This window comes from Pholcus phalangioides, unplaced genomic scaffold (assembly GCF_987345545.1).
Source record: "Pholcus phalangioides strain wild (caught in Gottingen) unplaced genomic scaffold, Ppha-v1.0 ptg000008l_1, whole genome shotgun sequence".
NCBI lineage: Eukaryota > Metazoa > Arthropoda > Arachnida > Araneae > Pholcidae > Pholcus > Pholcus phalangioides.
The window spans coordinates 42,914,039-42,927,109 of record NW_028301601.1 but is presented as its reverse complement, the minus strand read 5'-3'; the positions used below and the strand labels follow the sequence as shown (position 1 = coordinate 42,927,109).

General features: G+C 36.6%; 2 protein-coding genes across 6 annotated transcripts in view; both read right to left on the bottom strand.

Annotated features, from left to right (window-relative positions):
- LOC149084318 (E3 ubiquitin-protein ligase RNF4-like) overlaps positions 1–13,071 on the bottom strand; it is a 70,747-nt gene that overhangs the window by 14,064 nt on the left and 43,612 nt on the right. For all 5 annotated transcript variants that reach the window (XM_089234688.1, XM_089234687.1, XM_089234689.1 and 2 more), the window contains exon 3: positions 5,244–5,314. In XM_089234688.1, the coding sequence (XP_089090814.1) occupies positions 5,244–5,314 (71 nt within the window). The remainder of the gene's footprint in view (positions 1–5,243; positions 5,315–13,071) is intronic.
- On the bottom strand, positions 1,875–4,394 carry LOC149084320 (uncharacterized). The gene is made up of 5 exons (XM_089234812.1): positions 4,383–4,394; positions 2,947–3,258; positions 2,549–2,751; positions 2,238–2,314; positions 1,875–2,098 (listed from the first exon to the last, which is right to left on the bottom strand). Exons 1-5 carry the CDS (start codon positions 4,392–4,394, stop codon positions 1,908–1,910), a joined length of 795 nt encoding a protein of 264 aa, XP_089090938.1. The 3' UTR covers positions 1,875–1,907.

Sequence of the window (13,071 nt, the reverse complement as noted above, 5' to 3'; positions counted from 1 at the left end):
ATTGGTCCAGGTGTCGAACCACGTGACCCAAAGGAGTACTCACTTCTGACATGATCCTACCCCTTGAAGCGGAGACCATTAACGTAATCCACCTTGGGCCGCTTGCGTAGTTCCTGCACCATACCTTATCCTCAGGTGCAAACTTGAGTTTGAGAACAAGATCCGTCTTCAGCTGTTGACCTGGTTTCAGTAGGTCCAACCTGCTTCTCATAACAGTTGAATATTGCCGTACCAGGAGCTTTACAATTTGAGAAGAAAGGTGTCCTTTGAAGTGAAACAGGAATATCAAGCCTTTCCTAGAAAGGGCCACCCTTAATTCTCTTCAACGCATCCTTCATAGAGCACACCACTCTTTAAGCCAACCCATTTGACTGCAGGTGATACAGCACAGCTCGGACATGAGTGACCCTGTTCCTACAAAGAAAATCTGAGAGCTGGCTAGTGAACGATGTTGTGCTACCCCTGACGATTGTCCTGGGCAGTCTGAATCTTGCAAAAATGGATTGTAATGCAATGACTGTGGCAGCTGACGATGTCGAGGACACCGGAATAACTTCTAACCACTTAGTGGCAGCATCGACTACTAACCAAACAATGTGGTTATCAAACAGGCCTGCATAGTTGATATGAATTCTGCTCCAAGGCTCCGTTATGGAAAACCATGATGCCTAGTTTGATGGAGCAATGGAAGCTTTGACTTCACAATCGATGCATGAATGTACTAAGTCTTCAAGGTCCTTATCAATGTTCGGCCACCAAACAGACTGTCTAACCAAGGCTTTGAGAGTACCCATGCCTTGGTGACCCCTATGAAGCTACGACAGCACATGCTTCCTGTACTTTGGAGGCATATATTCTATTTACATGCAGAATACCATTTCCCATCAACAAGTCAGTTTGGCAGAGCCAGAAAGGATGAATTTCAGCCGTTACACACCTGGGCCATCCTTGTGCTAAGTATTTCTTCACTTTCAACAAAATAGGACCAGAGTCTAACTCCATCTGGAAATGAAATCTAGTCACTGTGCCATCATCCATAGATTCCTACATCAGCAGGCTTTTGAGAATCAGCCACAGTTATCGGCACGGGTAGCCCACTGAAAGCATCAGCATGAGATTATCCTTTCTGATACACAATGTTAAATGACTATGCTGATAGTACAAGCGCCCATCGCTGAATATGAGAAGCAGCCGTTGGAGCCACTGGTTTAATCTCTGAAAAGAGACTTACTAGGGGGGGGGGGGGGGATGATGATTGATTACCAAAGTGAATGTTCTCCCAAGCAGGTATTTCCAATACAGCGTAACGCCGGGACCAATGACAAGGCTTCTCTTTCGATCTGGCTGTAGTTCCTTTCTGCTTTCGTCAGGGATCTAGACGCAAAAGTAATAGGACAATCGCCCACAGCTGAGGGATGGGACAACACAGTTCCTACACTGTACGGACTAGCGTCACACTCGAGATGTCCTTCCTTATTTTCATCAAAGTGGACCAATAAAGAAGACAGACAATCTTTGCTTCCTGGAATTACTTCTCCTGCTCTGTCCATTTCCAGCATGTGTTCTTATTCAGCATCTTGTACAATGGTGCTAGCATAGGACATGTTAGTAAGAAATTTTACATAGTAGGTCAGCAAACCTATAAAAGACCTCAGTTCATCTGCATTCTTCTGCTCAGGAGCCTTCTCAATTGCTTCCAGCTTCATTTTCACTGGGTGCAGTCTTGAATCAATTCTATGCTCCAAATATTCTACTGACATCTGCATGAACAAGAACTTCGAAGAAAGCAGCTTGCTACCAGCTTCCTGCAAAATACACAACACTTGCTCAAATTCCTTAAATGATCCGATACAGAGAGCTGCCTGTTATTAGCAAGTCACCTAGCTAGTACAACACATTTTTATGCCCTAGCAAAGAGCTTGTCCACCTCTGAAAGCTTGTCCATTCTTGATGAATCGTACCATTAATCCTCTTAATAATTCAGCCAAAGAGCTATATAGAGAAGGAAGCATGGATGAAGGGCTCTGGAAAGATTTTAGAAACGGATACAAAATATTACCAACAAATATATAAAATATTTTGGCCAACAAGAGTTTATCTTAGCATGCCTCTTCAATTCTGTCAACACAGGAAGTTTTCAGCAATGCTTTTCTCAAAGTACTTTTCATTATGAAATACTACTAATGCCCTTCCAGCAACAGCAACATTCTCAATCCAACATATCTGGCAGAATTTACGAGGAAATACATTGCTATTTACTACTGCAATAAAATCTGCACACCGTGAAGGACTGTCTTCAAAAAATCTGTATCGACTGAAAAAATGTATCCAATTTCCAGGTTGATGCTATGCAACCAGTGTGGAAAGCTTAGTGAACAATACACAAACTGCATATGCCTGTGTTGAGTAATGAGCATGAACATTTGTTCTCAAACGTTCTCTCTGAACGTAACATTTGTTCTCATTTAATTCATCATACAGAAGCTTCAAATTTCAGATTTACATTGAGATTGGCAATAGTCAAAAAAAAAAAAAAACTTCATCAGGCTATTCCATTGAAATTTGCAAAAGTTGGTCCAACCTCAAATCCACTGTTGCTACGTGTAACTTCTGACACAAGTCAAGAGCAGTAGAATGCCCAAGAAAAACAGAATTAAAGTACTTAACTTTGACTTCAGGAGAACTATTTGGCCAATATCTAATAATAATGTGGATTTGCCCTTTTTGTACCACCTTGTTAGAGGCATCAATTCACAACACAAAAACTATTTTGAAATGTCTTTCAACAGAGAGAAATAAAAGTATGGTGCCAAACAAAATGTTATCATGTAAGCAATCTTTGAGCTACTTATACTAATAATTTTGGCAATATCACTGTCTGTAAGCATTTACTTTGAAAATTTCTCTAACATTTTATAATCCATTATAGGATGAGTGAGACATCACTAATTTCAATTCCCACAAGATTTCAGTCTTCACTGCTGTTTCCTTTGTGACATAATTTATCAAAGATTTATTTGGTTTCACATCGCAATTCTTTGCAGCTGACTCCCATTCCGCACTCACATTAGCACTAGAACCAAAAAACTTGGTAATCTGGGGTTGTTTACAACACTCAACTGATTTCACATGCTTGGCACTCTTGGCATGACTCTGAAGAGCTTGTCTGCTCATGTTGCTCAAATCGAACATTTTACTGCAAAGCCGACACAGCGCTTTGTACGGATCATTTTTGACTGCTTCAATCCAATCAGCCCACTGAGGATTCAAATATTTTTATAAGCCCATTCTATACCAAAAAGTTTTTTTTATTACTCATTGTTTCCAAATGAAAAATAACCACGTGGAACTCAAAATATACGTTATGATGTTTCCGGAAACACTAACAGTGCAATACAAATACAATGCTACAACAGGCAAAATGCCCAACGAGGTGGCTCATAAAAAGATGCCCATAACAGATATGGATGTCATATATTTCAAAAATATAGCAACCCAATTAAAACTAAAATTATAAACAATATATACACATGATAAAATACTATACAATGCCCATAATGTATTTATGGTTGTCTTATTCTAAGTATGGATAGCTTCTCGATTTACCCCAACATGTTTATTGTATTTCTTTTTAAACGTGTCAATTGTGTTGCAATTTACTACCTCCGGGGGTAAGCTATTCCATTTATTAACAACCCTATTAGAGAAAAATTCTCTGTGACACCATAACCTCGCATTGTCCCTTACCAATCGATACTGGTGTTCCCTTGTAAAAGCAGTCGATTGGCGGTGTACTAAAAGTTCATGGTCCATCCCATCCATCCCATTGAAAATTTTGAACACTTCGATCACATCTCCTCGACACTTGCGTTCATCCAATGTAAACATTTAAAAAATGAAGTCTCTCTTCATAACTCAAGCCCCGTGTGCCAATAACGATACGCGTAGCTCCACACAATAGTTATGATGACGTCGCAACAATATGCTTTTTCACACGAACTTACGAAATTTGTGTCCCACCTCAACAGTATCTACAATTTTTGTGATATGTTGCAATATTTTACGATTATCAATATTTATGATGTTATACCAGAGAATTCCCTTTTTTTTCCTCAGGAATTTTTTTTTCATCTTGACCTCTTCCTTTTTTTTCTTGATCAGACGGCAATTGTAATGATTTTCCAAGTTGTTGCCTGAAATTTCCAGGTTTTAGAACAAAAATGGGCTATTTTTCCAGATTTCCCGGTTTTTCCTTGACCCGTACAAATCCTGTCAAGATAGCAATATTTTTGGCTGAAATTTGGAGATAATTTTTTCTAGCCAGTTTGGCACCATTAAATGACTCTGACAATATGAATTTAAAGAACGTATTTCTCACTCACCCTACTGTACATCTTTCTTTCATTCAAACAGAGCATAACTTTGGTCTATTGCCATAGGCAATTTACTATCAAATGAAATGTGCTGGAAGTGTGCATGTGTACCTAACTTCCAGCATTTTGCATGAACTTATAATGTTGCCATCTATTTTTCAAACTGAGCGAGATTTAACTATTGAATATTTGTTGTTGACTGTTGGAGGTCTGTTACTTTCTATGGCAAGACTTTTAATGGGGAGATAAGCTCGTATTCACACCTCTAAGTTAGGAATAGTAGGAAATCTGCTTCAAGCCGACCAACACACCCTCAACTGTACTCAAAATTACTACTTCCTTTCTTGCCTCCAAAACTTGTTGAAAAACTTACAAAACAAACAATTCAGGGGTATCTGCCACTTTCACTTCCAATGTAGAAGAAAATGGCAGCATCAAATACAAACCTCAGACTTAAATACACCACGAACACATTTTACAGTATTCATCATCAAAAATACCTCAAAAATATGAGGTACATGTGTGGCTTAGTTGACAATCTACTCTGACAACACAAAATTCTCTTTTTTTTTTAAATATAACTTTTTCTCAGTTAAATGGGGCTTCTCTCGTATATATACTGCTGCTCATTAGGTGAATATTTACTAATAAGAAATTCCCTTGAAATGCACTTAAGATTTTCACTCAAATTACTTGCAATAAGATATAACATAGTGTTAACTCAACATATCAGTTTGTTTTATTTATACAGAAGACATTCGGAGATAATTTCTTGTAAACTAATGGCGCAGGATACTAGATAAAATTGAGTTGTTCTTATGAATATTTAAAAAACAATAAATAAATGATGTAGTGAAACCAGTCACATACCACCACAGACTGATCCCGGATATGTTCTTCTGTTACTTCGATATCGTCATCTGAAGACAATTCAATGCAATCTATGAATATAATACAATGATTATTAATACTGTCAAGCAAATAAGACGTCAGATTTGATAATAAAATGGAAAAGTCCATGCGTAGAAAACTATAAACATGGATAATATTTATCATTCAAGTAATGATAACCCTTTCCCAAAGTAAGAACCAGATGTAGGCTTGTATATATTAAAACTATAAAATAATTACCTGGATTTCAATTCATTTTATTAATTTTCTTAGTTTTTTAAGTTTTTTTATGCATTTTTATGCTGAAATTGTACTGTACTTTTCCCATCATAATCAGCTTTTAGACTGTGTAAGAGGTCACCAGATGAAACCCCCCTCCCATTGAATGTTAACAATTCTTTACTCTGCTTTCCTTATCAGAGCATAGGAGTCCTGCGATGCATACACGCCTGGCATCACGTTTGGAATAAATTCTCATTTTGCGAAAGCATATTAAAGTATGAAGAGATCTAGGTGGCAGTAAGAAATATTAAAAACTATTGCAATCCTAAACACAATATCTAACCTTGTTAATGATGCCAGAAAAAAATGTTCTTATGGACAATTCTACAAAAACAGGGAATTGCAAATGAAATTTGTTTTCAAAATTCTAATAAGTTCTTGATTTAACTATTTTTTGCATAGTTCAAAGTTTGAATTTGATAACATCTGGATGTATTTATTTTATTTTTTATGGTCATTTCTTTTGCGAGTGAATGAAGGATTTTCGGCAGAAAAATTCACTATTTTAAGGTGCGTTTTTATACTTATATTTTGTTTCCAAAAATAAACAAACTTATGTCTATAATGCCTATAGAACAAATAAAAATATTCAGTTCACAACTCTTGAATATAATTATGTTATAGGAAAAGTTTAAATATCACTTAAAAGTCACAAAAACTTGGTTTTTAATTTTTTTTAAATTTCATGTGAGAAAAACATTAATTTTGAACTCTTTTTTTAATATATCATCAACTCCAAAAACAAATGAAATTTTTTTTAAATTCGAGTTACTTTGAGAAACACAGAATTTTTAATTTTATAACGTGAGTCACATTTTGTGATGGTATGATGTACGATATCATTTTGAGTACACGCACACATTTGTATAAACCCTTCTTATAATTTCAATCACGTTTGTAAGATACTTAAGTTGGTTTACTTTTTAAATCCAACCATTTAGTTTTCACACAAATTGAGTCATTTTTATGTATATACATACCATATATACTCGTGTAAAAGCAGAAAAAAATTATATTAATTGGTTTTTATTTATATTCCACATTTAATTATTTTAATTTAGAGTTTGAAATGCTAATTTATTAAAGATAAATTATTTTTAAAACAATTATTCTAATTTCAGCTTGTAGACAATATTAAGTTTTAAAGGTCTTGCTTTAAAAAACAAATGAAGAACATAGCAGTTTTATCAAAAGATGTTCGACAGAAATCATTTTATGTTTGAAACACTATGGGGCACATTAATGTGACTTCACGACCGGCGGCGTTGACTCCAACCAAACATGAGCTGAGCGAGATTATAAAGGATAACGCCATAGGACGTTGATAAGGGACCATTCAAGTATTACGTAAGCAAATTTTTAGCCATTTTTGACCCCCCCCCCCCCAGCAAAATTTCGTCATCAGCTCTGCCTCTCTGAATCCTAACGCATATTGGTGGGATCAGAGACGTACACGGGGGGCATAGGGGGCTTGTGCCTTTCCCCTGATGATCAAAAATTTATTTTTTAATCCAAAAAATATTTTTTTAATTGAAATTTCGGAAGAAAATACCTTTATATGTAATAAACAATTTCTGTTAATTCCAATGTTATTTGAAGGCTAGGAACTCAAAATTTATCTTTAATAAATTCATTGCGCCCCAACCTCTAAGCCATGTAATGATAAATTGCATAAAGGCCCTTGACCCGCACACCAAATATGGTCCTGGGGATTATCAGCCCGGGACACATTTTAAGATAATTTAAATGACCCGGGACACAATTCCAGAAAACTTAAGCGATGCGTGACACAGAGATCCCTTGAGTGATATGTGACTTAGTTTTCGAGCACTTAAGTGGCCCCCCAATGCGGTTCTACATCACTCAAGTTACCCGCGGCACATTCTCAGATTAGTGATCCGCGACATATAATTACGAATCACTTGAGTGATGCATAGCAGTTTCTGAGCACTTAAGCAGCCCGGAGAAATTTCCAGATCACTTGGATCCGTGAAAAGTTCAGAGATCACTAAACTGGCTCTGTAGGGCCCTTAACAATGGGGGGGGGGGGGGGTAATGTTAATTCAAATGCCCACAAAATATCAAAGGTTTTTCTCGGTTTTGGCACACAGTAAGATGCAATTAGAAATATTTCATATTTTCATAAAGGGTGGTCGATGACGTAAGCATTATACAAACCTCCCCTCCCCCCCTTGTCATCAAACATCAGCAAATCGGAAACCACCCTCCCCTCATCGATGCTGACACAGTACTTGAATGGTCCCCCAAGTCTTTTTAAATTATTTTTCCTAAAAAAAATATGATCGAATAAGACTTGTGAGCTCTTGAAATGGAAACTCCAAACTCTTGTGAACATGCAATGTTAAAAATATAATAATAGTTCGCCTCTAATTAGCTATGAAAGCTTTTTATTTCTCCCATGCTATCTGTTATAGCATGGCCTAGAAGCCACGCTTTTGATTCCTGCATTAAATCATGGAATCAATGATTGAATCAAATTGAAGAAATAATTGCAGAATTATTGAAAAAAAATTTTTTAGGAAAAATGAAAATTTACAACTAATGAAAAAATAGTTACAGAATTACTGAAAGCAATAATTGCAGAAGTACGGATAGAAATCAGAATTATTGAGAATAACTTAGGAATTGTCAAGAGTAATTTCAGAATTGTTAAAAGTAATAATTTATGAAAAAAATAGTTTTCGAAAGAAATAATTTCATAATTGATGAAAATTTAAAATCAATGGAATAATTATTTCTGAATAAATGGGACAAATTTCAGATTTAATAAAAGAAATAATTCATCAAAAAGAATTAATGAAAGTTATTTTAAAATAAAAATTCAAATTTAATAAAACAAATATATTCAGAGCAATTAGGCCAAACGTAGGTGAACAGCATGTGAGAAAAAAAATCATTCACAACTAATCAAAGAGGAACTATTATATTTTTAACATTGCATGTTCACAAGAATTTGAAGTTTTCATTTCAAAGAGCTTGTAAGTAATTTAATATTTTTTTGAGGAAAATAACTTAAACTGAGGATCACCTACGTCCCATGGCATTTTCCATTATAATTTTCCACAGCTCATGTTTGTTTGGAATCAGCACCGACGTCACCGCTAATGCGCCCTATTGAAATGTGCTTTCGATAGAAATATAAAAAAAAATGTATACATGTAAGGTGGCCATATGACCCGTATTTCCCAGGACATTCCCGTATTTTCATGTAAATTTTAACCCTCCCGACTTTTTCATAAAAATGTATCGTTATTTCCCGAATTTTCAACAATGCCATTTAACTCTTTATTGTTTAGTGAAATTAAATATTAATTATTTTTCCAACTCTAGAAATTGTATTTTCATTTCACATATTTGTAATGTTAACGTTTTTTTTTCATGTAGAATGCATTTAAATCTATACTGCTTCAATGCAATGCTGCTTCATTTTCTGCCTTTGGTGACTTTTTTGGAAATTTTAACAATAACTGGCAACTTTGCTTATAGTCTATAAGGTTTTCGCGGCCATCATTTGATACAAATTGTTTTTTCGGGTTCGAAGACCGTCGTCCGTTTGAGTTTGTTCTCAACGTTTCCCCAACACTAGTGGTTGGCATCATCAGGAGAATTGATAAACTGGATCAAAGTCAAGTTTTCCGGAGTCTCAGGTTGTATTTATGCACATAAGTGGCTTGAACTACACTATTGTTTTGCGATTGGTCAGTTGATTCTATGGCTGGCAGCGTATTGTAAACAGTTGTTATGCTGGTAGAACCTGATTGGCCGAGAGATGTGGAGTTATCTGATTGGCTGTTGTCATCATTCTGTTGCTGGACCTTGAAGGGGAAGGTTCTTGTTCTTCTGAGAGCTGGTGTCCAAGATCTGCTCAATTTCAAAGTTTCTTCTCTTCTATTATAGCTGTTTTTGTGCTTGTATATTTCAATAGCCTCTCTGTAGATTCATGGGAAGAAGTGGTCAACATTAGCTATTACCTGTGTTTTGCTGAACTGTACACTGTGGTTGTCGTAAAGCGCATGCTCTGCCACCGCCGACTTTTCTGTTTGGCCCATTCTGCAGCATCGTTCGTGCTCTTTTATTCTCGTGGCCACAGATCTTTTTGTGGTTCCAATATATACCTGACCACAGGTGCACGGTATTCGGTAGATCCCCGGTGTTGATAGAGGGTCACGGTGGTCTTTTGCTGATCGCAGCATTTCACATATTTTTCTGGTTGGTTTGAAAATGGTCTTTATACGATGTTTTTTCATGACCTTGCTGATTCTTGCCGTCACTCCAGGGATAAAAGGCAGCACAGCTTTTCCAATTGATTGTGACTGCTCATTTTCCGTTGGTGATTCCTTGATGGAGCGTAAGGCTTTCTTGATGTCGTCTTTAAAATCAGTTTTCCGCTCTAATGGGTACACGAATCTACAGAGAGGCTATTGAAATATACAAGCACAAAAACAGCTATAATAGAAGAGAAGAAACTTTGAAATTGAGCAGATCCTGGACACCAGCTCTCAGAAGAACAAGAACCTTCCCCTTCAAGGTCCAGCAACAGAATGATGACAACAGCCAATCAGATAACTCCACATCTCTCGGCCAATCAGGTTCTACCAGCATAACAACTGTTTACAATACGCTGCCAGCCATAGAATCAACTGACCAATCGCAAAACAATAGTGTAGTTCAAGCCACTTATGTGCATAAATACAACCTGAGACTCCGGAAAACTTGACTTTGATCCAGTTTATCAATTCTCCTGATGATGCCAACCACTAGTGTTGGGGAAACGTTGAGAACAAACTCAAACGGACGACAGTCTTCGAACCCGAAAAAACAATTTGTATCAACTTTGCTTATGTTTTGCATCCTTTTTGGTGACAATGGGCAATTTCACCATATTTTTATTGAGGAAATATGACCAGTCTACATTTGTAACTTCCATTAATATATATGAATTCAGTAATTTAAAATATTTTGAAGCAATATCTTAACCAGCAGTGTTTTACAGCCAGATTTTATTCAACATCTTTTTAAGCACAGAAATACATCAGGTATGCGTGCCCTGTTTTGAACATTGTCTCGTAATTCATCATTGCTGCTCCACTCATTTTTGCTCCAGTAGAAAATGGTTTGGGAGGGATTTAGCTGGGAGGGGGGGGGGGGAGGGAACAAAAATTGATGGAAGAAATACACACACACACACAAAAAAATTTCAAGCACTTATAAGCGGTTATTTTTTTCAAGGACTGCAATGGTTAAGTTTTAAAGGCTTGAAAATTCTTTTATTTTCAAGGACTCTACAACCCCTGGAAACTTTCAACTTGATGACTGGGTGGAGGTTATATACGATCTTTTGTACTCTGGAGAAGTAACAAATATTGTTAGAACTGATTTTGAGGTGAATTTCATGGTACCAGCTGGCAAACACTGTGCCCGAGTGGCATGGTGGTAAGATACTCGTCTACCATCGTGAAGGTTGTTGTCTGGGTCCCGGGTTCGAACCCAAGGGAGGATATAGATAAGATATTTTCCCTAACGAACTCGAGGCAACCACCGATAGACAGCGCCTTCACTTCCAACCCATCTCACTAATGGCAGTAAATTGCAATATAGCGATATGGCCAGAGTTGGTGTTTGGTGAAGTAGTAGTAGCTGGCAAACACTGGAAATGGCCATCAGAAGAAGATGAAACTTCTTATTCATGATATAGTCCGATTTATATACTACCATAACCAAATGCAAATACACATTGCATTATTCTTTTTTCCTACATTTTTTTTATGTATATATTCTACTTTTGCATATAATTTTTTAATACAGTGAGACCTGTCTAAGACACTGTATGAGACTGAAACCTCTCTTAAACAGAGAAAATATATAGTCTCAGGGCTCAGCATGGCTCATGGCATCAAAACTAGTGAAAATAATGACCAAAATGTTTAAAAAAAAGTGACCTAAATACTTGTAAAAAGTGACCAAATTTTGACAATCTGCAATCGTATGAACCATTTTCTTTGCATTTCAATGGAACTCTTACAAAACTAACCATTTTGTTAACCAGAAAAGTTTCGAATAACTTAGCAAATTTATCAACAACTATGCAAGAGAGAATTACATTATGTCAACTAGGCAACAGTTGTAATGCCTTTCCTCATGTTGCTTTCACAACTCGCCTCAAAATTAATTTAAGCTGAAAAATTTCAAAAGAGTAGAAAGTTTTCATATTTAAAGAAAAATGAAATAACCCAAAATTTAGATAGAATTTTTTTCATCCACATACTAGTGGATTTTTCATTCATGTTATGCTATGAATGACTACACAAAATACTCAAATTTCCTTTTATGTAGTACAAATTTTATTTACATATCAAGTCTGTATAAAAATCTGTTCAGATATGTTTTTCAACTCATCTGAGTCATTACAGCGCAATTAAAAGCAGCAAGAACAGCAAATAATTTACGTCCTATATTCATTGTTTGCTGTAGAAAATGGTGCGCCATGAATTTTTCCAACATGTGTTCGGGATTAACTATTATTTTTTCTTCTAATATATCTGCAGAGGGATATTGTCTAATTGGGACTCTATCCCAATTAGACAATTCTATATCCCAAATTGACAATGCATTCAACAATGACATTAGAATCTTGTGATGAATTGTTCAGACATGCAGTGGTGTCGGAGCCGGGGGTGCTGTGGGTGCTCGAGCACCCATGGAAGTATGTAGAACGGGTTCGAGCACCCACAGAATTGATTCAAAAATCGAAATTTCCTACATGAATCTCAAGACAGGCACCCACAGGTTCGAAACACTTCCGACGCCCCAGCAGACATGATCTACAAAAAATATTTTATGATTTAAAGTGTTTCAATTTAGACCATCGCTACTAAACAATCTTTTAAAAATGTGTCATTTTCAAGACAAAGTGGTAGAAATACTTTGCTGTTTAACCATCTTTTGAAAATGCAGCGTTTTCAAGACAAAGTAGTAAAAATACAAAGAATATTTTCCTAAGAGCTACATGAATGACAACAATCCCATTTGTTTTCTTACTGACCCACATACAAATATACATATAAAAAGTACTCTCTCTCATTTTTGACCTTAAATAAACTGCAAGTAGAGGGAACTACAGATATGCAACTTGCCGCTGTGGTGGTCGAGTGGTCATAGTGAGGGACTCTCATCGCGAGGATCCGGGTTCGAACCCCACCGGCACCATAGTGGTGGCCGGCTGAGGTTGGTTTTCTGTGGTTTCCAACTTTAAGGCACAAATGCGAGCCAATGGCCCCGTTAAAAAAGTCTCGCCACAGAGAGCAACAGGCCTACAACGTTACAAATATTCAATCATTACACTTCACTCACAATTTGAAGTATAGTGGCAGCACTGAAATATCAAACACAACACTAGTTACATACTCTGACTGTTAGGTGCACTCACTTTGTCCCAGACTCTGCCACAAAGCTGGGCTGGAAGAGATCTCTGGAATGGGGGAAGTCCGGTGACAGAGCCCCTGGC